Below are 27,741 nucleotides of genomic sequence, written 5' to 3' on the forward strand. Positions count from 1 at the left end.
TACGACTGATAGCTAATTAGGGAAGTATATACTGTACAGCCGCAAACAGCTTTTCCGTTCCCACTTTTTGCTTGTAGGACTCTTTCTTTCTCTGGTTCTGAAGCAAACTATTTTGCAGCTGCAAACTCCACCTCCCCGGGCGTCGTATTCCTCCGCCCCTTCTAGTTTCCACAGACCAATCAGCTTTCACTCTTTCCTTCCCCTCCCCCGCCTCACGTGACAGCCTCATCCCAGAATCCTTTAGCCAAGATGGCAGCCCCCAGCTAATAGTGTCGCACGTGTGTATATGTGTCGCTTTTCTTGGAAAATCGATCGGACTTAAAGTAACTACTTTTAAAATATTGATTCTCCATCACTCAAAAGTTAGTTTGTTGCTAATTCACGGAGCCATGAAGACCAAATCGTCCTCTCACAAGTCCGAGAACACGCACAGGGTAAGATAAGGGACGGCGGGGTCGGGTCGGGTGGATCAGAAACCCAGATCTTTTAAGAGCTCGGCTTAGCGCTTCGGTTCGCCGAGCTGGCGAAATAGTATATTTGATATTCAGTTACATATCACTCTAAAAAGCCATTGGAGCAGGGTGGTACAGAAGTAAAAGAAGTTGGAGAGCAGCGCAACTTTTTTGCTTTCCTGTACAAGTTTTGGAAATCTGCAGTTACTGCAAGCAAACAAACAGCACCACACAAAAAACCTTGCTTATGCCCTGGGCAGTCCAAAATAGTAACTGTGTGTAGCATTTGCCACTCATCTGCTAACAAAACAGCAGGAAAACTATCAGTGTTCTTAAAGTATTCTGCTTTGCTCTGAAACCTTACCTTGTCCTACTATGTAGTTTTGAGAAGTGCTGCAAGTTTTTCAACTTATTTGTGGTGTGTCTCTTGTGCTTCTAGCACACTGTAAATTGCAGATAATTCTTAACTATGAATATGGAAGATCCTGCAACAGTACATAAGATTAGACAACATTTTCTGATTTCAATTAAGTTGTCCGCCCCATTTGAGTCTGATTTCATTCAATTCTATGGGCTGTACCATCTGACTATGTATGAAATATCATTAGAAGGGACAGCCATATAAAATCTTACTCTTTGGCAACTTCTGATAAGCCTGATGTCTCAGAGATAACTGAAAAAAACCCACAAGAAACTCCTGTTTATTTATTACTTTTTTTTACAGTTTCTCACCTTCTCAGAACGCTTAAGCAATGTAAATATTGACATTATTCATCGTATTGACAGAACAGGGAGCTATGCTGAGGTAAGATTAATGTAGTTGTTTTTCATCTGTCTAGGTGTCATCTTATTCAGTGTTGGATGTGGGTGTTGAGGTGCTGGGAGCTCAGTTATAGGATGGTGCCTAGTTCTGAGCCATGGTAGGGTCACCTGACATGGGATGAAGAGGATGGTAGACATTGTACATCCTCGCATCCCTTTGATCTAGTTACCTGCACGGGGGTGGCTAATTTATTAGCTACAGTGCTAATTTACTACAGATCCTTTGAATTCAACAAAGATGTGACCCTTTAAAAAAAGATAGCTTTCTGCTGGGAGCAGCATACTTGGAACTGAAACAGGCAGTCATTGATAGAATAGGTGCCTGATGTGTTGTGTTTACAGTTACCATCACTGGTTATATCTGAACTTGTAGCAATCAATACAGGGACTGCCACAGTAGAGTTCTGGCTTAAATATCTCCACTATATCAGTTTGTTAGGCCCTGACAAAAGCTCTATGATTGCTCTATAAAGCCCTTATAGGGAATAACAATTATTTTCATTGTACAGATGGGGAACTATTACAGAAAGAAATATTGTATACCATCATGCCACATCTCAGTCTGAAACAATCTGACACAGCAATGTCTGAAACAGTACATTGCATGCAGACCCTCCCTCCCGCTTCTGGTAGTTTGGCTGCAGTTAATGCAACACATATGGGGATCAGCTTCCTTTCTCTTGCTGTTCTGCTATGCTTGTGGGTTTTGAGCAGCTTTGTGGCCAGTCTACTGGGAGTTAGGAATTATGAAATATATAATAAAATATTAATAACAACCTTTGGTTTTTGTCAACATTTCCTGCAAGACCAGCCCTTTGAGATTAGGGTGTTGCTCTACCAGTGCTATAGTAAATATTTTTCCTTTCAAAATCAACAATAAATGTTCTGTCTTTGTATTTGTTAACCACACTCATAGTGTATTGAGAGTCATGGGAGCAAGGCCAAGGTCGTTGGGTTGTATCCAGTGAAGTTGTTCTGTTCATGCAAAGACTTATGCTTGCACAGTGGAATTTCCCCTTCCTCCTCCCCGTGTACAGATTCAGGTGAGGAGCACAGGAAGAGGAGAGGGAGGAAAAGTTCAATTGTGCATTTCAGTCCTTGTGCAAATGGGATGACTTTGTTGGATACAGTCCTTTGTATGTTGCTCTTGTCTTGTCCATAAGCCATTTTTTTTTTTTGTATTGGTGGCAGCCAGGCAACCCAGTTGCTGAAACAGATCAGCAATAGTATTTGAATATACCTAGAGTCCTGTGTAGTAGGAAAATAATAAATAGCTTTTAACCTGTATATGTAAGTCAGAGTTACGTTTATTTTCAAACATGTTTTGTTTCTGGAGATGTGAAAAGAATGATTCAAAATTTGGGGGAAACTTCAACGCATACTTCATTTTCTTTGTTCACATTATTTGGACTGTTTGCAGTCTGTAATGATAAATATGAATGTGTGCTTAAATTAGGCACAAGTTTATGCAAAGAACCTTGACATGCTGCCTTTCTGCGTGAGAGATTGCGCATTTAGCATAGAAATTGAGAGACTCAGCTGTGACTCAAGATGGCCCTGATTAGAATCTTGCCTCTACCATCAAATCACTAGGTGGCCTGAGATAAGATGCTGTCTCTCCACCTTGCCCCATCCCATCACCTGAAATGGGACAGTAATACCAATTTACCTTACAGGGTGGTTCTGAAGATCGCAACTAGATATTATAGGTCAAGTAAGTGGAACATTCAAATATATCCTTCCTTTTGTGGGCAGCATTCCAACATAGGATCATCCATTTGCAACTTCAAGTGGTGTAGTCTTAGACAGGTTTGTTTGTCCACTTCGGGTGCTGAATTTATATATTGAGTTATTTGCACACATCACTTCTAATCCAGAGAAGGTATAGAAAGTTATCTTGTCTGTACAGCCCCTCCCTCCAGCTCCACTGTTGTTGGATCATGGCCCTCTGATTGTAATATGTGATTACCAGCTGTATAAGAATTGGCATGCTTTTGACAATTTCAGTTATTTTCAAATGTTATAATTGTTTCTAGGTAACGGCTCCAGTTTTGCAAACACTTGTGTAACTGTTTAAATGAAAAATGGAATAATTCAGTTGTGCTTTATACCTCATAAGTATTGCACCACCCTACGAAGGCTTTTTACTTAAGCATTCCTTCAGTAATCAAGCCTGAACTGCTCCATATGAATATATATTAACTAATATACACTCTTGATTTTGCTAGGAGGTTGAAACATATTTTCATGAAGGACTCGAGAAATGGAGGGAGCTGAACCTTACTCGTCATTTTGGTATATCTTTTCCCCAAAATATTTTGTATTAACACTTCTCATTGTGTGTTGTATAAAAGTGTTGCTGTTTGGTTGGAAATGTATGTAGAGAGTAAGGGTTTGCACACAATCTATCAGTTAATATACAGTTAGTGATATGTATACATTTTGAACATGGAGTGCATCAGATGAATATGCCTTGCTTTTCCTGTGCTGATTTTTGTGCAATTTTCAGTGCTAGAATAGAGGTGGCAGGATGTTTTGTTGATGTTTCCTGCTGTTTAACTTAGTGTTGATATAAGCAGCACAAGTTCTTCAGTAGCCCAATCCCATCAGTGGTGCATCAGTGCAGGATCATGACCTGTGGTCCACGTGGGATGATTAGGCGCATTATACCAGCATAGGCTAGCCCTTCTACACTACACTACACTTAATGGTACAGCATTAGCTGGAGAATAATAATAATAATAATAATAATTTTTATTTACCGTATTTTTCGCTCTATAACACGCACCAGACCATAACACGCACGTAGTTTTTAGAGGAGGAAAACAAGAAAAAAAATATTCTAAATGAAACAGTGGATGTATGATTGTTGTGGTTCATGCTGTGGCCACAGACATGTGATCTGACAGTGAGTTTGGAGTAGCCCAATGCAAAAATCCTGAGGATCCATGTGGATCCATGCTTTGTAACCACGTTTTTGCACCACTGCGACCCTAGGCAACAGTGGGTGCGTGATTTTTTTGGTGCAGGCTGTAGCCATGGACATGCTATGTTATCTGATGGTGAATTTGGGGTGACCCAATGCAAAGATCCTGTGGGTCCATGCTTTGTAACCACGTTTTTGCACCATTGAAGCCCCAGGCAACAGTGGGTGCGTGCTTTTTTTGGTACAGACTGTAGCCATGGACATGTATTAGGCTTTTAATGAAGGGGAGAGGAGAGATGCTGTAATCCTCCTGGCTCAGGAGATTCTGATTTACCAGCCGCGTGTAGAAAGTATAGATTAAGATATTTGATATACAGCATATAAATCCAGAGATTTCCATGTCTCACTCTGCAATCCAGCCTGCTGTTACTTACGAGCAGGGAAGCAGGGTTTCTCTTCCAAACAAGCATACTGTCTCCCTCCAGCAGTACATTGCTTGGAGAAGCTGTAATTTGGAGGGGGCCTGGGGGCAGGGCTCTCTGCTTTTGGAAAAGAAATGAGAAACCTACCATTGTAAAGCAAAAGTCGTTCCCCCACCACCACCCAAGCCAGCCCTCTCTCTCTCTCTCTCTCCCACCTGCATGCTTTTCGGCTGCCTGCGAGTCCCTAGAGCACGGAGAGGAGGAAGTGGTGGGCTGGAGCCTGCACGCAGTGTGACTAGGGAAGATTAGAAGGAAGGACGCGATCCTTTCCTTAACCCTCTGCTTGCCAGGAGGGCAGGGGATTCCCTGCTCTTTGTTGAGTTTGAGCAAACGCAGCAACAGAAGCGGGCGGGCAGTAAGACCCTGAGGCAGAATGCAGGAAAGCTTCTGCCTTCCCTCTTCCGCCCGCCCGATCTTATTTTTGCCTATTTTTCCCCTGCGCTCCGGCGAGTCAGCTCCAGGGACCACACATTCGCTCAATAACACGCACAGACATTTCACCTTACTTTTTAGGAGAAAAAATCTGCGTGTTATAGAGCGAAATTTACGGTATATCCCGCCCTCCCTAGCCGAAGCCGGGCTCAGGCCGGCTAACAACAATAAAACAGTACAAAAGTACAACACAAACAACACTCTAAAACCATTCATTATAAAATTAATTAATTCAAGCCACTGGCAACCATTGGGCCAGAGCTTCGCGAAGATTGCCGAGGGAGGGAGCCAGGCTGTGCCCTGGCCAAAGGCCTGGTGGAACAGCTCTGTCTTGCAGGCCCTGCGGAAAGATGTCAAGTCCCTAGTCTCTTGTGACAGAGTGTTCCACCAGATCGGAGCTACAGCCGAAAAAGCCCTGGCTCTAGTTGAGGCCAGCCTAACCTCTCTGTGGCCTGGGACCTTCAAGATGTTTTTATTTGAAGACCGTAAGTTTCTCTGTGGGACATACCAGGAGAGGCGGTCCCGTAGGTACGAGGGTCCTAGACCGTATAGGGCTTTAAAGGTTAAAACCAGCACCTTAAACCTGATCCTGTACTCCACCGGGAGCCAGTGCAGCTGGTATAGCACCGGGTGAAGAGAGATTGGATCAGGCTTGGCAATGATGTGCTAAAGTTTTTTTGGCCAGTGCTGTACCCACAACACTAGTTCAATGCTGTGTACCTGACAGTGCAGCAAAAGTGAGACCCCCCCAGCAAAATTTTTGTGTTAGGGAAGATTACAGGATTTCAGTGGGAGATCACAGCATTTGCACAGAATGGAAATTAAGCTGTTTGAGAGTCCCAGAATGTTTGCATACACAAATAGGATGATCACCCCGATAGCATTGTAAGCATAAACCATTATGCACAATAAAAAGGCTTCCATATGTTTCTTTCTCTTTATTTCTGTCTCTCTCCTCTTCTTCCTTCTGTCACAGTGGCACTTATCTGTTGGATGGCCTTGCAAATTCACCCCAAATCCAGCATTGGGTTCTAGATCTCGATGAACAGTGCTATCTATAGTCATTCCACTCTATCTGCAGTTGTGGCTTTGCATTTTCCAGTAATGAGAGGAGTGGGGCAGAAAGCTGCTAACGGTGTTCCTATTCTTCACTTTTACAAAGCTTTCATAAAATTTCAGCAACAGTTTCTTGTTTCCAAAATAGATATTTTAGTTTTCTTCCTTGTGGAACAAGTATTTTCCAGTCATACCTTCCAGCCAAAAGCTTTGCCACAGTTAATCCCTTGTTTGCTCACGATAATTAGAGTGTATATGTGTGTATGTATGAGAGACAGAGATGGAGAGAGAAATTGGCACAGAAATCATTTGACCTGACAAGCCACTTTTAAAGCTTCATGCACAGTCAGTTCCTTCTTTCCCAGAAAGGTCTAACCTTTGAGCCTGTGTTTGAATAGGCTGTTGTCACGCAAGTGAGCCATGCTAGGAGCTGTGAGAAGGTGTCCCCATTATGCATTACGGGTCTTGCATGCTGGGATTGTACTCCATGGGTATATGGTTTTTAATCACCTGCTGGCTTTGAGCCTTTAAAGCTGGGAGACTTTTAATATGAGCAAGAGCTGGAAGGCATGGGTAATGCATGCTGGCCATTCTTTCTGGGGCCTAATGCTGATGCAATCCACACTAACCTAGGAGTAAGCCCTGCTGAACTCAGTAGATTAGTGTTCCTGAAACTCCATGAAACAAATCATTAAGGTTTTTTTGCTTTGTTTTTAACACAGTGACGTTCTACAGGCAGGTAGTCAACAAATGCCAGTCTTTCAACCAGCTGGTGTACTATCAGAATGACATTGTGCAGAGCTTGAAAACCCACCTGCAAGTGAAAGACAGTCTTGCTTTTCAACCTCTTTTGGAGTAAGTACCTACTGCAGTATCTAAAATATACCTTCTGAGTTTCTGTTCACAGGGGGGAAGGGCCAATGGTGCATTTGTTCTTTTTAGTCCATTGGGTATCTTTGGGCAGTTAATTGTTTCTAAGTCCTAGCACTGGCGGAGGAAGAGGAGTGCAGGGGGAGGGCACCGTCTCCGGCAGCGCAATCCCGGTGGGGTGTCATTGCAGCTGCGCCCCCTCTCCCCTTGCTGGGTGCCACGCCCCCCCAGGACGTGCACCAGCCCCATCTGCTCTCCGCCCCCCGGTGCCGGAGCATGAAGCTCTGCCACTGAGTCCTAGGCTCTCTTTTCCAGAGTGGGAATGATACTAATATGCTCATTGCACAGGACTGTAACGAGGTTATATTAGCTGGGATGAACTTCAGGAGTACACTGGGCAATACAATATACAAATGCGTTCACTTGTGAGCAGACCACGGGACAGTGAGATTTCCCTCAGAATTATTTGAAATCATCATGGGATGTGTGTGTTCAAATTATAATGTGGCACCACTCACATTTTCCTGCTTTATGTATCTCAATACAGCTTAGTGGTGCAGCTGGCTCGCGATCTCCAGACAGATTTCTATCCTCATTTCCAAGACTTTTTTCTGTCCATTACAAAATTGTTGGATACCCAGGACACGGAGCTGCTAGAATGGACTTTCACCTGCCTTTCTTACCTTTACAAATACTTATGGAGGCTGATGGTGAAGGACATGTCCAATATTTATGGGTAAGCTTTTCAACAACAACAACAACAACAACAACATGGCCAATACATGAGTCTTATTCTGCATCATTTGCAAAATAAACAAATAAACTATTCTTTATTTGAGTTAGACTAGAAAAGCTTTTGGTCCCTTTTAGCTCTTATTCTTATAGATTCTTATAGTGTGATAGTTAGTGGCCCTGATTCTGTGTGCACACAATGGCAGCCTAGTTCTTTCCCTCTTCTAAATTTACTGAGAAGAAAATGCTATGTTCATTTGGGCCGTGTGGTAAGGGAAGCAAGAATGCCTATCATGTTTACTATTGGTTTGTCTGCAGGGCTCTGTATACATGTTCTACCACTGAGCTATGGCCATAATTAAATCAGTATAAAATATATGTTAATAAATTTGCTTTGTGTCTGATGGATGGATTCCAGGAAGCATTGCTGGAGAAATGAATTGATCCTGCATGGTTTTTATTTTTATATTTGAATGTTGTACTTGCAGATTGTACAGCACCTTGTTGGCTCACCATAAAGAGCACATCAGAAATTTTGCAGCAGAAAGCTTCACCTTCCTGATGAGGAAGGTAAGTGATGTTGGGGCGGGGGCAGGACAGTGTAAAAAGAGAAGTGCCTTCTGTTCAAATTGAGTTTACCACTCCAGCATTAATATTTAATATAATACAAAGTGTTACTAGGTATTTCTAGTTTGAAGGAAATGACTGTCATCCATTTAGTTCAGTGTACCTATGAAACTGCTTTATAGTGGTCCACTTTGTATGTCACAGTAAACCACAGACAATGATTTGTTATGAGTGTGCCTTTCTGGGCTGTGTTCTACCTTAGTGGAAACAACAAACCTTTGTTACTGATTGTGGGGTGGTTTTTTTTAGGAATGAAACAAACCACGATCCCTGGTTTGACAGAATGCTAAGCCATTTGTCTCCTCCATGCTAGTTAGATCAGGAGAGGAAGCAAACAGACCAGTAAGGTGCAGTCGTGGTAAGCCATTAGCGAAAGTTTATTGTGACATGCGAATAAAGCCAGGAAGTGAGACCATCTAGCCAGCATTGTTACCTTTAACTAGTAGCAGCTCTCTGAGGTTTTTTCTATCTCATGTTCCCTGACACCCCCCTTTTTTTAATGGAGATGCCATGTATTAAACATGGCACTAGGTAGAAGGCACTAGGTAGGTTGGATTTTTCTGCTTGTTGTAGAACAGTGACTGTAACTGTAGTGCTCTTAGTAACTGGTACAATGTCCAACTGTACCACATAGCAGAATAATAAGAAAAGGCACAACTTGGAGTAACTTTTCTGACATTAGTTTACTGGTCAAATGCTGAACCACTTCCCCTGAAGAACACAAATGTTTGAAATGTATTGGGAAATCTGATGACCAGTTTGTAAACAAATCCTCTTGCACCTATCACCTTTGTGTTTTCTCTTTGAGATAGTGCACTCCTTTACTTTATTGTTAGGATGCTATTTAAGCTGGACCTTTTAGGCTGGTCAGTTAATGGCTTTGGGCACCTCACTGGTTTATATTTTGTTCTGGCAATATGGTTGCCACTGGAGAGATGTTTGCTGTTGGCTTGCATTACTAGGGTAAAAGGCTTGTCTGCATGTTTGAACTGATAGCAACTCTGCTGGGGAACTGGTGGTTTCCACAGCACGATAGTCTGTAAAACACGGACAGCTCAATGTAAAGAGAAGCTTGATCAGTGTAACATCAGAAGACACTCCCAAGTTCCTTAGAAGGACAGGTAAAGTATGTAACTATCACATTCTATGGTGCTTGAAATCTGCTTTTTTCCATTTAGTTTATATACATTGTAGGGGTTTTTAATTAGCCTTTCTAAGTAGTATGTATGAATTGAAATAAAAGGGGTGCAAACTGTAATTTTGTTTCCTAGGTTTCAGACCAAAATGCTCTCTTAAACGTAATGTTCCATGACTTGGAAATGCACCCAGAAAAAGTAGAAGGTGTTGGACAGCTGATTTTTGAGACGTGCAAAGGCGTTAGGAACATGTTCCATTCCTGTGCTGAAACGGTAATCAATCCAAGTGCATGAAGCAAATGGAAAATTATAAAGTGCCTGATTCGGTAGTGAATTTTTAACTTGCTTCCATAGATGATTGGTCTAGGTTGTTTTGCCCTAAATTCCCCCCTCAACCCAATAGACAAATAGCAAGTTTATTTCACACATTTCGAGAAGACTTTCAGGATATTATATCTCTAGTTCTTTTTTCTTTTTTAAAAATTATTTAATCAGTCAATACTTGGCACAGTTTCCATAAGGAGAAACTGTGTGTGTGTGTGTGTGTGTAATATATGGAATGTGGTGTAATGGTTAGAGTGTTGGACTCTATGTCCTGGGAGAACAGGTTTTAAATCCCCACTCAGCCATGAAGCTCACTGGGCGACCTTGGGTCATTCACTGTCTCTCAGCTTCCCCTACCTCATGAGGCTGTTGTGAAATAAAGTGCAGAGAACCATGTATACCACCACCTTGAGATCCTTGGGGAAAAGGCGGTATATACCAAAAAAAGAGTATGTATGTATGTATGTATGTATGAATAAATAAATAAATAAAACAAATTTTGGATGGAAAACTTTCCTAGTTGTACAGGGTGAGTCTTTTAAACATGTGCACTCTGTATCCACGGGGCCTCTTTTAAAGGACTCACCCTGTATAATGCTAATCTTGCATAAAGGATCAGATTGCCATGAAGCAGCAGTAGCCTCCTTTAAGCTGAAAGTCGTTTGTTGAGGAGTAAATGAGTTTATGGCCAGGGTTAGAGTGAAAAATATTTTTAATGTGAACTATTTTAAAACATTAAAGATGCGTGTAATTTCCCCCCACAGGCTATAACATTAATTCTGAAAAAGCTGGGGCCACTTACAGAAACAGAAGTGACCCTCTCCTGGAACTTGGTTGGGGAAGCTTTCGAACATATGGCAAAGTCAGCTGCTGGATTCATCCATAAAGAACATTTCAGTGTATTTTTCAGATGCTTGCAAGTGAGTTGTAATTAATTAAAATAGAAAGAGGCTCTACCCTCTACCCTCCTTTGAATTATGGTGGTATGTGGCAGGAGATGGGAAAGTCATGTGGTGAGTGTCAAGTGTTGAGGTGGCAGGTATCCAGAACCATGTTACTTTACTGTTGTCAACAGTGAAATGAATGATATTACACACTCTGATTGATTTTAACAATGTTGCCTGTAGAATTGGGTGGGAAAACATTGTCCTTAATATATAAAACTTTTAAAAACTTTTAAAAAGCTGCTTGTAATTGTAAATAACAAGCAAAACTTGTATTTTGTCTGAGATGTCCATTCTTCATGAAGTCCCATTCATGTGGTCTGAGTAAAGGGGTGAGAAATAAGGTTATAAACCACTGAATTGCACTTTTTTGAGGAACCTTTTGTCTAGTTCAGCAGCAACAACAATAACAACAACTGTGGAAACGTCTGACTTTTGGGTGCAAAACCTTTTTTTTTTTAATCAACCACATAGAAATCAATACTTGAACTGCAAGAAAAGATAACGAAGGACAACTGCTGTGAAGCTTCTGAACAGATTGAGAGGGTATTGCAAGTGTATTTAATCTTAGCAGAATATGCACAAGGCTCCAAAATTGTTCAGCCTGAAGAAGTTTGTAAGGTCAGTAAAACTTTCCTCTGCTAGAATAGATCATGTACATCTGGCATGAGAGAGGATATGAAGCAAGGTGGAAGTAAAGCAGGAAGCATTGTTTAGCTTTGTCTTTGAGGTTATTTCAAGAGTTTGGATCTAGTGGTAGAGAGGGTGCAGCTTCGAGTGAAATTTATTAGTCATCTTCAGCAGCTTGGCAAGAATTCTATTGATCTAGATTAACTGTTGGTCTATGACTAATTACCTGATGGATTCGTTGTTGATCTAGATTCACTTTTTTTTTTAACAACACTGATTTTTTTTGCTATATTATTGTGCTATGCCAGAGATATTATTCAAGAAGGAAGGGAGCCAGTGTGGTGTAGTGGTTAAGAGCGGTAGTCTCGTAACCTGGTGAACCGGGTTTGTGACTCCGCTCCTCCACATGTAGCTGCTGGGTGACCTTGGGCTATTCACACTTCTCTGAAGTCTCTCAGCCTCACTCACCTCAGAGAGTGTTTGTTGTGGGGGAGGAAGGCAAAGGAGATCGTTAGCTGCTTTGAGACTCCTTCGGGTAGTGATAAATCGGGATATCAAATCCAAACTCTTCTTAGTGCAAAGGAATGTGGTATCAAAAAGATTTAGGGATAGGCATGACTCCAAATGTGATGAACTGTGGTCTTAGGCCCCACTACTATACTGTTTTAGGTAACTAATGAAGACATGGACAGCTTTTTGAAAAGGCCTTTAATTAATTATACAATTTTGCCAGCTCATTTCTTATATTTCTTTGTGCTGCTTGAATGTTTATTGTTCTTTTTTTAAAAAATCATGTCTGTTTTATTCTGTTTTGTTTTATTACTGTCTGTTAGCAGCTTTGAGTCTCCTTCAATAAATAGGCAGGATTCATTAAAAAAAAATAGATACTGTGCAGGTCACTTCTGACTAGTCTTATAAATCAGAGATTTCATTTAAGCAAACAACGAAAAGCTTCTAGCACTCATGACTTCAGATAGAAACAGGAATTCTAGTTCTTCTTGCTGGAATTTCTAAGTGTGTTTTTAATTGTTCATATTTTCATTTCACAGACGTTAACAAAACTGATAGAAACACCGGACCTCTCAGTGCCCTGTCGTGATACTCTGCTTAAAGTTATTTCTGTTCTGTTTCTTGATGAGAATGTCTTATTGCCTGATTCATTGGTCAAAGAAATTGTTGAAAAGGTAACAAAATGTTAGGCTGGACTCGGTTGAATACTGTATTATGAACATTCCACTTTTGAGCACCTGGTCTGCAAGACTTGATTCATACATTACCTTTTTCTGTGAGTGAATATATGCGAACAGGCTCACTTTCTCCATATAAGTCTTCTGGAAATAGGAACAAATCTATTTTCTTCTGGCAACCAATACAGGCAGATCCAGCTGGGCATAAATGCCAGAGTTTCTCTCCTCCCAGCTGAGCAGCTGAACTGCTGGGATCAAAGTAGTAGTTGGAAGCTATTTGCCATAAAAATCTGAGTCTATATCTTGAGAGAGTTTTGTAGGGGAGAGCCATAGCAAAGTGGCAGGGTTCTCCAGACCCCTCTGGTGGCAGGACTGCATAAGAGGTCCACCTGAGACCTTTAGTTGGAGTAGATATTACTGGTAGATGTCTGAGTGCAGTTTCATATTGTCACACATGGGTTCATATACGCAAGCAGCCTCATTGACAACTGCATTTAAAGAGATGTGCGTGTGCAAGTTTTGCATGATCAGTGACTATTTTTCTGTACGCTAATGCAGTAAATACTGGAAAAGACACCACAGATAAGGTGGTTCCCAATTCGTAAGTTTTGTGTCTCAATTTCTTTTGGGAGCAAACAGATTTTTGCAGATTGCCTTTTGGAATCAGAATTTCCCATCGTCCTTCAAAGTAATCCCAATGAATCTGGAACCAGGTCTTTATTTACTTCAATTTACTGTTCATGTGCTTTTTAATAGATCTTCAAAGGTGGATTTGAAAGGCGTTCTCTATGGGATTTTTCTAAAGTTATGTTTCCAATGGAACAATTTGAAAAGGTAGGTGAAGTGTTTACCCCTTTTGCAGCAGCTGGAGAACTGCATCTTAAGGAGAGAGAAGTTAGTGCGATCCTTGTCTCCTTCCCTTTCCAGCAATTTCTTCCCAGTCTCCTTGAATATGCTGAGCACTGCATTTGTGGAGAAGATACTCTGGTTCAGGAGGAGGCCTTGGCAGTTCTGGCTAAACTCATTCTAGCGAAAGCAGAACCTCCCACAGTTGGTTCGATGGCCTTTGAGAAGTATCCCTTGGTTTTTATGGAATCTGCTAAAGGGTATGTGACTTGAGCAGTTGCTTTTGAGCTGTATCTGTGGGAAAGGTAAAAGGTAAAGGGACCCCTGGCCATTAGGTCCAGTCGTGACCGACTCTGGGGTTGCGGCGCTTTATTGGCCGAGGGAGCTGGCGTACAGCTTCCAGGTCATGTGGCCAGCATGACTAAGCCGCTTCTGGTGAGCCAGAGCAGCGCACAGAAACGCCGTTTACCTTCCCGCCAGAGCGGTACCTATTTATCTACTTGCACTTTGACGTGCTTTCGAACTGCTAGGTTGGCAGGAGCAGGGACCGAGGAATGGGAGCTCACCCCGTTGTGGGGATTCGAACCTCTGACCTTCTGATCGGCAAGTCCTAGGCTCTGTGGTTTAACCCACAGCGCCACTCCTATCTCTGGGAAAGGAGCGGGTTGCAATGTTTTATTCTGGTCACTTAAGTATTGCAACATACTTTGGATTCATAAAACTATGCTACTTTTAAATAACAAGGATGAGGGAACGTGTGAACACCTCCCATTTCCCTCAGCCAGCATGGATGGCCCAGTGGTCAGGGGTGATAGGAGTTGTGGTCCACCAACATCTGGGAGGCCACATATTACTTATCCCTGCAGGCAATCTTACGTATACGTGGTAATGGCATACAATCGATTTAATTTTAGATTGAATAGAAGACAGTTGCGAAGTAAAAGAACCGAAGAGAAAGAACAGAAGACTGTTTTGGATCACATTCTGTCTTGCATTCAGATACCAGAAAACAGAAGCATGGCTGATCTTTCAAAACCCTGGGCAGCTCTTGTGGTACTTCCTCACATCAGGTGAATATGTGAGGCGCTTACTTACTAACTTGTTTCTATAAAAGTAGACCACATGTAGGGTCACTGATTTGTAAGTCTCTATCAAAACAAACAAGTGCAATTATTCTTCTGTATGTTAGGCTTTCATAGCAAATGAGCTGGGGGGTGTCTACTGTGACATTGGGAGGATATAGAAATAAAACCCTGCTTCTATGGAAAGCCCAGATGGCCTGGAAAAGAAGACTTTTGCATCTTTCTTCTAAAGATTCAACACCTTTTTGTGATAGGAATTTTTTATTTTTTGGTAGCACAAAGACACAGGCAGTAACACATCCTAAAACCTTTTGCTGGAATAAAGTGACTGTGCCAAAAGCAAAAAAGAAAGAAAGAAAAAGACCCAAGAGTTGCATCCTTTGCAGCACTGCAAACCATCTTGGGGCACATCTTGATTCCACTCGCTACTTCATTACTGTCCCTTGATATATTGCTGACTCAAGCGATATTTCCGGCATTTCCGGTCACTCCAGTTTTAAGCCGTGGTAAAGGATTAATCAAAATGAACTCTTTTCAAATCCAAAGATGTGCGGTTAAAAACAACAACAATGAAAACTTGTTTTGTATTTCCATATCCCATTAGTATTCAAGGGCATTTATGTAGTGGTTGTTTCTGTTGCCATGACAACCACTTTATTTGGGTTGCATTATTTTGAAGTATTGTGGCTAGGGTTTTTTGTGTTATTGTTTTTGTTTTTGAGGGGAGGGGGAAGAGTGCCCCTAGTCACTTGGAATAGCCCTGAAAATGTTGATCTTAGTTCACGACTTGTAGGATAACTTGAAGAAGGGTGGAATTTACAGTGAAGGATAGTGCTCTATCCACTGAATCTGTAGAACCAGGTTGTCAGTTAATTAATCCCAGTTAGCCAGTGCAGCAAGCTATAGTTATTGCCACACCCAAGCTTTGAAATTCTCTGTCCATGAGATCAGTTTTGCTCCCATCCTTTTTTTGGCCTTCTGCCTTCGTTTGCTACAAGGTTGGCCCAAGAGGCTTTGCTGCCTGAGACAAAGGTACATGTACAAAAAAAAACCAGACTGTACTGGCAGCCATACCTTCCTTCTATGTTGCAAGCAAGACAGCCTCTCTCAGGTGCAGTGGGTATTGCTCTGCAAGAGGTGCAAGGCACTTGGCAAATGGAGTGCTGTTTCCCAACACTGTGTCAGTGTTCTCCACCCCTCAGGACCTGCCACTTCAAGGCAGTTGCCTCATTCTACCTAACAGTAGGGCCAGCCTACTTCTCTGTTTAGAAAAGACCTCTTAGGCCTTTTTTTTTTTAATTTATTGCTCCCCCCCCAAACTGTTTATGTTCCTTGGCCTGCTGTTTTGTTTGACTTGGTGATTTACACTTTGGTTTTTTAAAAAACCTTTTTATATGCAAAGGCGAGGTATAAATATTTTAAAATGAAAGAAACCTGACTTCAAGCTCATTCATAAAGGTGTGCAAGTTCCTTCTCAAGTTGAAATAGAATTTGAAGTTTACATAGCAATGACTTGAAGCTGCTGGCCTTACAGTAGCTATTGGGACCATTGTTAGGGCCGAAACAGCTCAAATGGCAATCACACAATTAGCCATTACACAATTGCCTTTGAAAAAGTAAATTTCAGGATGCTTGATCTGGATTGGGATCCTTCTGTGTGGGTATGGGAAGTGTTAACCCTTTGCCCCTTCTTGTAGTCACAAGCCAGAGTAGGCCCCTGACACTTGTGGTTTGGATTGGAAGGGGGGCGGGGGCGGAGATTTGCCATGATCTAGATTGGGACAGCAATGGAAAGGGGGCAAAGGATTAAAGCCCACGACCCCACATCAAGATAGCAAACCCCATGCCTAAAAGGTACATTAAAGCAGCAAATAATGGAGTTGCTAATTGTGTGAATGGTGTCATGGCTAGTTTGATTACAAATGCTTGAATCAGTCTAGCTCTGGGTAGTCAAAACACTGGGTGTGTTTGTGGGGGCTAAACCCACTTATGTGGAAGTAAATTCCATGGAAGTTAGTGAGACTTGAGACTTGCTTCTGAGTAAACACACATATCATTTTTCTTTTATTTAATTAGTACTTAAGGATGCGTAACTTTTTCTAGGTTTTATCTTATACACTTCACTGCAGCTGTGTTAAGTTTGTATCTCTGTATCTAACAGGCCGCTTGTCAAAGAGAAAATCCTACCAGAAGTTAAAGGTTACACTGAGTATCTCTTCACTGCTCTTGAGACAGGACAGCCTTGCAAAGGTGAGCTGTTGAAAGTAATTTCTCATTCTGCAATGGTGGGTAAAACCAGCATTCTTTGAAAGTGAAACCGATCTCTGCAGAAGTCTTCATTGCAGCTTGTTCATGGTGCACCAAAGCATTATTTAGCATTACATGGGAAAGCAGCCAGTCTTTTGCATTTTGTATAGACTTTTTAAAATGAAAGCACTCCCTAATGGTGTGGTCACAAAGTATGGATTAATATATAACTTACTCCTGTTTTGTTTCCCCAGGAAGCCTGTTTGTGGTCTGCCAAGCTGTGAGCACACTGCTTAGTTTAGCAGAATCCTTGGAAATTCTAGATCTGTTACCAGTGGAACGCATAAAGACTTTGTTGATGTATGTAATGGGGAGATGGAGTTTGCCTTTTATTTATGGAGCAATATGTTGGGCTTGTGTGTGCTTGTTTAATGCTGTGTTTACCAAAGTTTAGAGTGTATGCATTGGCCAGTAGTAATCATTGGGTTGAGGTATTTCTAACCATATTGCCAGATCAACAGTTTGCTTCAGGTTAAAGACAAATAACACACACGTTAAGTATTAATATTTTACTTCTCATCCATTTTTGCTTATACAGTGGTACCTCTGGTTGTGAACAGGATCCGTTCCGGAGGTCTGGCCGCATCCTGAGGAATTCTCAACCAGAGGTGCTGCTTCTGCATATGTGCGCAGCGCGGTTTAGCGCTTCTGTGCATGCACACGGCGCATAGAATGCTTCTGCGCATGCGTGCGCTACAAAACCCGGAAAAATACTTCCAGGTTTGCCACGTATGTATCCTGAAGGATACGTGACCGGAGGTGAACGCAAATAGGGGTACCACTGTATTTAATTATATATTGGCTGATAGTAACGTGCCTCTTTTCCCCAGGGCGTTTCCTTCAGATCCATCTGCCTTGCTGTTGGCTGATCTCTATTGTACAAGACTGGCATTGTGTGGGTACTATAAACATCTGTCCCAAGAGAGTCTGATGGAATTGCTTTTAAAATTGCAAGCCAATATTTCAAGCAGTGTATCCAAGGTAACATTTATTTTCTAACAGTTTCTTGCTGAATGCATTGTGTTTCCAAACAGTTACTCTTGAGGTAGAATTCCTTAATGGAGAAGCTGGTCAGGGAGCGTCTGCCATAGGGCTGCAGGCTTTTCCATCCCCTCAGCTGAGAGACCAGCCGATTTAGGCTCCTCTTCCCTATGAACTTCCATTCCAGCTGGTCGTTCAAAGAAAACGAGTTCGCTTTTTTCCTCCTCCCCCCTCAGTCTCTTTTACGTATGTGCCACATGTTTTAGATTTTAAGGCTAAAAGATGTTTGTAAGATATTTGTAAGTTGTTTTGGGAACTTATTCTTGGCTAAGGAGCAAAATACTTTATGTAAATAAATGATAAATTAATACCTTTCAGTTGCATCCTTTTCATTATACCTGATTTTGCAGCATGAAAAATGTAATGAAATCTGATTTCCCCTTTGATAGGTACGACTGTTGACAATAAGGATTTTAAATCATTTCAATGTCCAGCTTCCTGTGGGGAGTGAGGTAATATTTCATGTAAAATAATGCTGTCCGGGTGCTAAGTAACTAAGATTGCACTGGGAGATAAAACATTGTATAGTTTTACTATTACATAATTCATTGAATGTTGTTATGAGGCTCTTCTTTTCTAGGTAATTTAAGCTTTAGATCTTCTGCTTAGCGAGGGCTTAGTTATGCAAAAGTGTTGGAGAAACATAAGAGTTTTAGACATTTGTCTTTTTGGAGGGGAGTGGTTGTGAATAGGAATGTCTTGAATTTAAATGAAGAGTGGTGTGTTTTTCCTGGCTGAAAATGATTATTTGGTGTTACTACAGCTCAGTCGCTGGGTGTGTTGTTATTTTCTTACCGTCTTGCCGTTTTTGCTGTACATTTTTTGATACCGTATTTATGTGAATCTTAATGCACCATCAAATCTAATGTGCACTTCAATGTTCAAAACCTTGAAACCAAAAAAGTATTTGCTATGTAAGCAGTGTTTTTCAAGCTTGCAGTCAAATCTAATGCGCCATCAAATCTAATGCACAGCCTAATTTTTGCAATGTAATTTGGCCAAAAATGGTGCACATTAAATTCGAGTGAATACGGTATATTTGATCCTCAGTTGACTTCTAACAGCTGTGAGGGAACTGGTAAGATTCCACGAAGCTTTGTTTTACATAAATCTTGTGACACCAGCTGTTTCTTTTGCTTTTGCTAAGGATATGAGCCTGGGGGAGCTGCAGTCTGTATTTGCCATATTGCTTCAAGCTGAACTTGTGCCAGCAAGCATCAATGATTATCGTGAGAAACTGCTCCACCTAAGGAAGCTGAGGCACGATGCAGTCCAATCCCTGACCCCTGCGGGACCTTTACAGGAGGTAAAATGTCATTCTTGAAGGACATGCTACAGCTTTTCCCTTCTTGCTAAAGAAGGTCACGTACAGATTGTGTTTCCTTTTGTACTTCATCATAACAGGCTTAACAACATGTGGGCGTTTTGATAACTGGTTTCAAGAAATAAATTAGCTGTAGTGGCTGAGATCCAGGTCCTGTGTGTCATGCACAGAACAAAGGTGCCTCTGTTTTTCTCCTTTGTTTAAGAACATGGGGGAGCCCCTGTCTATGTAAAACTGCGGGCAGTGAATTATATTTCTGAACTGGCTGTTGCTAAACAAATGAAAACTATTAAGGGAGATTTGTTTCTGTTAGCAGCTGTGCTTTTACAGCTGAAGAGGGTTCTCTTTTGTTTTTCTTTTGAAGAAAAACTGGTTTCCCTTTACTGTTCTCCAAGTCTACTTTTTGCATTTGTAAAATATTAGCTTGTCTTTCTGATCTGTCCCAAATGTTGTCTTTAGTCCATTAGCATACCAGGAGTATGGTACTGGACAGATGCTTGCAGAGGGAGGGTCTGTATATTGCACAGACTACAAGGGGTGGGTTTGATGCAGTGCTTCACTAGATCTAGCCTTGCCTATCCTTCATCTGTAGATGTAATTCATGGAGGGGGGAAGCAAGGTCTCCTGGACCCCACCCTCTGACCTCCACACATTTTCAGAGGAACTTGCACAATTACATGTGCAGCCAGGAAACCTGATGCAATAGAATTCCCAGTGGCTAGTGCAAACCTATGTACTTGCAGTCTGTTTTCACTGTATGTACTATTTTTCTTTTTGAAAAGACAGAAAGAATGATTCCAATCCCTCTTTGTGTGTTTGTTCTATCTGTGGAGGGGAATCGAAAATACACCTAGTACGTCTCCATGCAACAAGCACCTATTGAAGGCCAGTTCATGCTTTTCCTTCTTTGCAGTGGCATCCTAAAGAACTTTGTCACCCACTGCTATAGGAGGAGACGGATAATTCATTTACATATTGTTACAAAACACAAGGGGATGTGTTTTGGGAAACCATTGCAGTGAAGCAGGCCATTGATATTGCTCCAGGCTTAATATTCTGAGGCTTTTTCTCCTTTGTCACAGTAGAATGAGAGGAAACTTTTTGATTTACTAGAACAATTGAGTTACTAGAGCTTTTACAGGGACCAGGCAAATTAACAGATTGTAAACGTTAAATGGAAATGTTTGGTTTTGTGAGAATGAGTACCACTAATAAATGTATTAATGATGGTTTAAAGATACAAAAAACCCATATTGAAATATTATCCTAGGTGCCTCTTCGGTATTTACTGGGAATGCTTTATATCAACTTCAATCCATTGTGGGTTCCTGTGATTGAGCTTATAGCGTAAGTATTTCCTCCCACTCCTGAATAATAAAAACTGTATAAACAAATAAAATATAAAATTGATCTGGGTGAGAGTTCTACGTGTATTTTGATAGATGGGGAAATTAAATTAATTGCAAGGCCTATTTCTGCTTGGATTGCTGAATGCCCTGTTTTAAAAGTGAATGGTTTGCATCTTCATGTGTGTGGGTCAAATTCATTCCTTATTTTAGAAAATGTCCTCCCTGCTTCCTAAGCCTTATAGTGCAAAACATTTCTTTATCTTATTCATAAATATACCGTATTTTTCGTCCCATAGGACGCACCTTGTTTTTTGGGGGGGAAATAAAGGAAATTTTTTTTCCCTTTATTTCCCCCCCAAAAGCAGGTCGGGGAAACCAAACCAGGTCGGGGAACAGCGGGATGGCGGTGCTACGCCTCCCTGCTGTCCCCCGAGCTTGTGGGGCTGGCCGATGTCTGCCCGGCGGGAGGGGCGCTCTGCTTCAGGGTGCCCCTCGTGCTGGGCGGCAGGCTGCTATCCGCAGCGTGGGGAGCCTTGCGGGGAACTCCTGCAAGGCTCCCCACGCTGCGGATGTCTGCCTGGCGCGGGGGGCGCTCTGCTTCAGGATGTCTGCCCCTTGCGCTGGGCGGCAGGCTGCTATCCGCAGCATGGGAACTCCCGCAGGGCTTCCTAGGCTGCAGATGTGTTCCCGAAGCCTGGAGAGCGATAGGGGTCGGTGTGCACCGACCCCTCTCCCTCTCCAAGCTTCAGCAAAAGCCTGCATTCGCCCCATAGGACGCACCCAGATTTCCCCTTCATTTTTGGAGGGGGAAAAGTGCGTCTTATAGGGCGAAAAATATGGTAAGTTTGTTATGTTCTCATTTTACACATTCTTTTTTTAAAAATAATTTTTATTAGATTTCATATTTCCAAATTAAACACATCAAATCAATTAGTCCAAATTATAACAATACATATCATATAATCCAATTGTTTTCCAAATTATAAATTTTTGTGGGGGGTACCCATGCTTCTTGATTGGCAGGAGTCCAATCCTCGAATATTTGTTCTGCTTCCATATTAAGAATGATGTTTTCATTTTACACATTCTTAACTGAAGCAGAGTGGGCTGTTAGTAAAACAATGGCTGAGCTAAAATTTGATTCCAGGCTTCCCATATAATAAAGAGAATGATATAGGAGTGTATATTTATAACAGGAATAGGAGACCTCTGGCCTTCCAGATTTTGTTTGACTCCAGCTTCCATCATACCTGACCATTGGCTATGCTGGCCGGGACTGAAGGGAGTTGGGGCCTATCAACATCTGGATTCTCACATGACCAGAAGGAAGCCCTATCAACTAATATCAGAAAACTGTAGATCCTTAATAGTGTCAGTGAACCAAATAGGACAGCCTTGTTTTTATGCACTATCTTGGTAGACCTAGCTGACCAGGATCTGCAAGCTGTAGTGCATGATATTCCATGCTGGGGAGTGAGTGGGCCGGCAGAGGAGTAATGGAGTACTTTGGTTTCTATGCTGAGCACAGAGGGGGGGATCAACAGCTCTCTCGTCTATGCCCAGCATGGAAATGCAGTGCTGTATACTTTCTTTGCCAACTCCTAGTTGATTGGTATTATTTTTCTTCCTTTATGCTAGTAGTATTTGTAGTTTTATTTTATAGGCTGAAGTTGCCCAATTTTACATCCCTCCCTTTATTTTATTTTTTAAATTAGCTCTCATGCAAATGAAATGGAAAACAAACAGTTTTGGAAAGTTTACTTCGAACATTTGGAAAAGGCCGTCATTTATGCTGGTAAGAGAAAGCAACTTTAATGGTTTCATAATAGTCCAGCCAAGATCAGAGCTGCTCATGAACTAAGTCTAGGGGGTTTTGACTTTGTACATTTCAGGAGAATTTTTCTCTCCTCTCCCACTCCATTCTCTGCCCCAGAATGGGAGGTGTTCAAGTGTCTCAAAGTTGTTTCCTCTCTTCCTTTTGCTGCTTTTGTTCTTCCTAAGAAAAGAAACTAGTGGTTTTCCAGCTTGGGACAACTTCAAGGCATAGAGAGGCTACATGCAGTGGTGGGAGCAAGGCTTCTCCTTCCTTGACCATTGGCCAAGCTGATGGTAGTCCCACAACACCTGGAGGAGACCACGATAGCTACCTCTGCTCTATACAAATGTTATGTGTGCCTGAAGACATCCAGCAAGCTTTATACATGGGGTGAAAAGCTGTGGGTCTCTCAAGGGGCCACAGCTTGCGAGGTGCTGGGGTGAAAGTGCCTCAGCTCCCACGATAAGAGCTGCGGCAGTTTCACCTGGCATCTCGCCAGCTGGGGCCAATGCAGCTTTTTAAAACATCATGGTATATCGCTGGTGATACGCTGCGATGTTGAAAACCCAACATCGCCCAGCCCTAGGCTCCCCTTGTCTTAACTATAGTTGCATCAGCTTGTTGGAACATTGTCTAATAAATCTGTTCTCTCACTTTTTATGACATACCCTCCAAGAGCAGCGGGGTGCCGTATTAGCTGCAGTGCCTTCAAAACAGTAAATAGAACTTACGGCCTTGTACTAATACATGATCAGAAGCTTCTAAAGGGTAATAAAATTGAATTTTATTTTTGCTTTTTCTCTAGAGAGAGAGCTACATAATGAGCTGGAAGAAGATCAGTGGGACATTATGGATGCTCAAGGAGAAGAAATCCATGGAAGAGACGTCAGAACTTTGTATCTTGAGCAGCTGAAATGTCAGACATGCTGCAGTGAGAGGACAGATCACGCGAATTTTAGGCTGTTGCTTTGGAAGGCAATGTCAAAATTTCCGGACAGAGTGGAGCCCAGGTCTAGAGAACTCTCTCCACTTCTCTTAAGGTTTATTACGTGAGTATTTTCACCGAGGGTGGGCAAGAGAGGGAATAATTTTTGAGTACTGGTTTTAAATGCTATCGAAAGTACCTGTGTAATTTTTAAGACAACTTCAGGGATCGCTCTATATTTGTGTGCAGACATGTGTGTTTGTGTGAGTGTGCATGGGTGTTGGATAAATGGGAAGTGGCTTGGGAGGGCATTCCAGGCAGAGAAAAGAACAGAAAAACAGAAAATAGAAGGTTCTAGTAACTTCCATGAGTTGATGACAGACAGACAGACAGACAGGGCCTACCTGGTCGGGAGGAGCTGCAACACTTATCTCCCCAACAGGTGTTTTGCTTCCACTTACTGGGAGGCATGATGGTGAGATGGTGGGGAGGTCAGGGGGCGAGTGGCAGCAACACACCATCTGGAAAATAAGCACCATGTCTGCGCCACCAGGCAAACAACCTCTGGAAAGAGGCTATAAAGATAGCTAAATGTCAGTGTTAAATATAAGCAGTAGGAGCTTGAGGCCGGTGCGTAGAATAACAGGGAGCCCGTGTGGAGACTTAAGGAGAGGGACGTGTGAGGTAATCACAACGTGAAATATATATTTTTACCGAGGCATTTGAATAAATCGAAAAGAGAGAAGCAACAGGCAGGAAGGCCTAACTAGAAACAGGCTGCAGGAGGTCTAGCCCAGGGGTTGGCAACGTTTATCTTGCCTGGGCTGGATTGGTCCCGTGGAGATCTCTCTGTGGGCCAGATTGTGAGTGCGTGTGAGCGAGCGTGTCCACGATTTTCAGCATCTGTGTGTGCGCAGATGTATTTCCGGCACCGAAGAAGCGAGTCCCTATGCCACGTTGCACCGGTTTAGCGCAGTGCGCGAGCGGGCAACTCAGTTCAGGGGCGGCTCGTGGGCCAGTCAAACGACTTCCACGGGCCGCTTCCGGCCCATGGGCCTTAGGTTGCTGACCCCTGTTCTAGCCCATCCCTTTTTTGTTTTCTTGCTTTTCTTTTTACAGTAATGAATACTATCCTGCAGATTCACTGGTAGCTCCAGCACAAGACCTTAGAAAGAAAAGCGGTGGTAGTGTAAAACGAGACCTCACCGTGGAAGGAGATGCAACAACCATGAAAGATGATGAGAAGGATGAGGATGAGAATGAGGAAGAGAAGGAGACTTCTGAAGAGCCAGCGATGGAAGAGATGCCAAAAAAGAAGACTAGAAGAGCTGCGTCAAAGTAAGCTTTACTTAATTACGGGGAAGGGAAATTTTCTGTCCCACAAATATTGGAGAAGATCAAGTTGGGAAGAGGAGGGCTGGGGTGGTGAAACTTAGATTCTTTTACACAGTGTACATGTAAGGTGAAGAAGATCACTTTTGAATGTAATTTGGCTTGTGGGCCCATCAAAAATTGGAGGTTGAAAAGGGCAGTCCAAGGCTGCTCCCAGAGAGCTTTCAAACAGCTCCAAGATACTATGTAACAAGAGAACATGCTAATCACACTATGAAACAAAGAACAAAAGCTCTTTCAGTGATGGAAAGATCGCAAATCATGGTTGGTTCTGGCTGGTCATTGCTGTAGTGCTAAAATTCTGCATTTGTTCATTAGCGCATGGTGCTGATAACACCAAGGTTGCAGGTTTGAATCCCGTATGGGACAGCTGCCTATTCCTGCATTGCAGGGGGTTGGACTAGATGATTCCTAGTGTCCCTTCCAACACTACAATTCTTTGATTCTATGATTTTCTGTTGAGAATTGTAGGCCAGGATTGAGTGAGTCGTGTGTGTGTGTGTGTGTGTGTGTGTGTGTGTAATGCTGTTCTTGATTGTGACAGAACTCCAGCCTCAAAAATTCTTGTTCCTCAATGGAATTTTTAAAATACCTATATCAGTAACTCAAGAAGTAAAAGATTTATGGGCCAAGTGTTAATGAATCTTTAGTGAAGGTTTTTCCTCCCCTCTGTTGACCCCAGGGTCATTTCTCTGTCAGTGTCCTTCCACTATTGTTTAACTTTAGAGCATAAATTCTTCACTTACTGATGCAAATAGATTGTGGCAGGTTTATGACAGAGACAACTAACTCCTGTATTCTTGAGGGGCTGTTCTATCCTAGAGAAAATGGCCTGTTACACAAAGTGACTGCCTCACAAGTAGTAAGTCTTCATAATTAACCTGCTGCTATTTAGCTTTAAAGGTTGTGCTGCAGTTGCAGGGCAAATGATTGCAGCCATAGCATTATATAAACATAACAATTTTTCTATGACATGCATATTCTTTAGGTTCAGGCTGTTTTCACTCATCATGATAAGCACGATTTCTGGCTCATGGTTTTACACTGTTGCACACTGTCTAATAGGTCCTGTTCCACTCCTCCTTTGGTGGGAGCAGAAGAAATTAACCAGGAAGACACAATTTAGCTTGACTTTCCATTGCATCTGAACCTGGGACTAGCCACAATCCATGTCTACAACAAGCCATGGTTTAAGGCTACCTGGAAGTTGCCATGTACTTGGATGTAACAGGAAGCCAAGCTTAACAGTGGCTTCCTAGTTGTTCCTCTTGTGCCAGGGGATGAGTGAAGTGGAAATGATCGGCGGTGTACACAAACATATTGCTTGATCATGGTAAACCATGATAAGCCGCAAACCATGGTTTATTATGATGTGTGAAGAAGTAAAGATCATTGGGTGAGGATAGTATGAGAAGCTGAGTCAATTTGTGAATGGCTAGAAGCTGGGGATTTGGATCAGATCTGCCTACTTTTATCACTAGGATGACTTATTACAACTTCTCTCCTCCTCTCCCAAATTCTCCTCTTCCTCCTTTCAGCAAAGGGAGGATGAACTACTGAGTGATACACTTGTGTTGAAAACCCTGGTTTTTATTAGCTTTCAACAGCCTTTGAACGTTCTTCAGTAGACTTCCTTCTATATATATATTTTTAATCATTACCGAAAATCAAATTTTTTAATGATGACTCAGAACAATTGCTTTCTGCTGTTAACTTCTGTGTTCCAATTTCTTTTTCAGACAGCTCATCACCCACTTGCAACTGTTTGCCCAATTTTCAAATCCACGTGCATTGTATTTAGAAGCAAAATTGAATGAAATATACACTCAGGTGAAACTTCTGAGCTTCTTTTTAATTTTGTTTAGAAGTGTGTGTAGTTGTTGTCCTGCAAGGACCATGCCAATTTCAAAATGTTTTAGTAGAACTTGCTATTTATCCCTTTTGCATGCTAGTGCAAAATATATGTTATCTTTTGAAGCAGTTAAGTTTGCCAATGTGATATTGTGGAAGTCATCCCTGATTAACCTGCACCAATGCTTGCTACTAAACTGACTTTCTGTTGTTGTTCTTGAAAAATTATGAATAAATGAGTTTCTTAAGCTTTTTAACAGAGTTAAATTCCTACAATTGGAATGATGGACAATGTTAAGGATTAGTGGAAATTGTGTTCTGTTTAGTTTCTCTGTGTAAGGCCAAGGCTTTTCAAATTTTCTTACTGTGTTTGTGGAGGGGCTGCTCAAACCGATCTCCCCAATAATCATTTATTTATTTGTTTATTGCACAAATTTTATATCCTGCTTGATTGTAGTATAAACCTCTTAAGCATCTTGCAAAATTAAGGCAAACGACTGTAGGCATCTTTGTTTACCTCTCTCCTGTCCTGTTCCTCTTCGTCAGGCCAACCAAAGGGATGAAGTGTGACTGGGCACAAGATTAGTTACATCACTGAGAAATCTCAGAAAAATAAAAGCCTATGGGGGGAGGGGATTTACTAAAGCAATATAACTTGGAATCTGGCCTATGTGTGCTTTCTTCTGACTTATTTCTTCTAAAACATTATCTTCAGCTGCTGTCTCATCAAGACCAGAGTGTGCAAAAAGTAGCTCTTGACTGTATCATGACTTACAAGCATCCACACTTGCTGCCATACCGGTAAGAAGTTCTACGGGTGGGATTCAGTGGGTATTTCTCTTCTGATGGAAGACATTAGCTCCTCCCTCTTAGCTCCCCAGATTCTGCTCCAAGGGTTCCTCAATCCTCTGGAGCTGGTGGGGAGGCAGAGTGATGCAAGAAGGGCAGGGGAGGACTTGCTGGGAATTCTGTCCATCCCTGTTGCGCTAATGGATGCCTTCAGTCAGTGGAGGAACACTCGCTAGATTGCACCCCCAGTTTGATTTGGCTGTTTGTTTTGCTTCAGCCATCATATAGGAAAAATATTTCATGGCCAGAGCAAATGGTGCGTAAGTGTTCACACATGCATGTTCTTGACAGGCGCTCTCTTCGCCAAGCATAAGCATAATTTGTTTCTAGGATCTGTGT

At 42.0% G+C, this 27,741-nt stretch overlaps 1 protein-coding gene across 2 annotated transcripts in view; it reads left to right on the top strand.

Moving 5' to 3' along the window:
• The first annotated feature begins 250 nt into the window (after positions 1 to 250).
• Positions 251 to 27,741, top strand: part of UTP20 (UTP20 small subunit processome component) — a 61,748-nt gene continuing 34,257 nt past the window's right edge. For both annotated transcript variants that reach the window (XM_082238651.1, XM_082238652.1), the window contains exons 1-24: positions 251 to 434; positions 1,177 to 1,257; positions 3,503 to 3,569; positions 6,893 to 7,025; positions 7,588 to 7,776; positions 8,261 to 8,342; positions 9,671 to 9,808; positions 10,624 to 10,779; positions 11,278 to 11,424; positions 12,483 to 12,617; positions 13,377 to 13,454; positions 13,548 to 13,726; positions 14,381 to 14,536; positions 16,710 to 16,798; positions 17,050 to 17,155; positions 17,686 to 17,836; positions 18,286 to 18,348; positions 19,044 to 19,202; positions 20,491 to 20,567; positions 22,285 to 22,364; positions 23,191 to 23,434; positions 24,430 to 24,648; positions 26,442 to 26,532; positions 27,269 to 27,354. In XM_082238651.1, the coding sequence (XP_082094777.1) occupies positions 390 to 434; positions 1,177 to 1,257; positions 3,503 to 3,569; positions 6,893 to 7,025; positions 7,588 to 7,776; positions 8,261 to 8,342; positions 9,671 to 9,808; positions 10,624 to 10,779; positions 11,278 to 11,424; positions 12,483 to 12,617; positions 13,377 to 13,454; positions 13,548 to 13,726; positions 14,381 to 14,536; positions 16,710 to 16,798; positions 17,050 to 17,155; positions 17,686 to 17,836; positions 18,286 to 18,348; positions 19,044 to 19,202; positions 20,491 to 20,567; positions 22,285 to 22,364; positions 23,191 to 23,434; positions 24,430 to 24,648; positions 26,442 to 26,532; positions 27,269 to 27,354 (2,951 nt within the window). In that variant the 5' untranslated portion in view covers positions 251 to 389. The remainder of the gene's footprint in view (positions 435 to 1,176; positions 1,258 to 3,502; positions 3,570 to 6,892; positions 7,026 to 7,587; positions 7,777 to 8,260; positions 8,343 to 9,670; positions 9,809 to 10,623; positions 10,780 to 11,277; positions 11,425 to 12,482; positions 12,618 to 13,376; positions 13,455 to 13,547; positions 13,727 to 14,380; positions 14,537 to 16,709; positions 16,799 to 17,049; positions 17,156 to 17,685; positions 17,837 to 18,285; positions 18,349 to 19,043; positions 19,203 to 20,490; positions 20,568 to 22,284; positions 22,365 to 23,190; positions 23,435 to 24,429; positions 24,649 to 26,441; positions 26,533 to 27,268; positions 27,355 to 27,741) is intronic.

Source organism: Podarcis vaucheri (assembly GCF_965113315.1).
Source record: "Podarcis vaucheri genome assembly, chromosome: 10".
In the NCBI taxonomy this organism is placed as follows: domain Eukaryota; kingdom Metazoa; phylum Chordata; class Lepidosauria; order Squamata; family Lacertidae; genus Podarcis; species Podarcis vaucheri.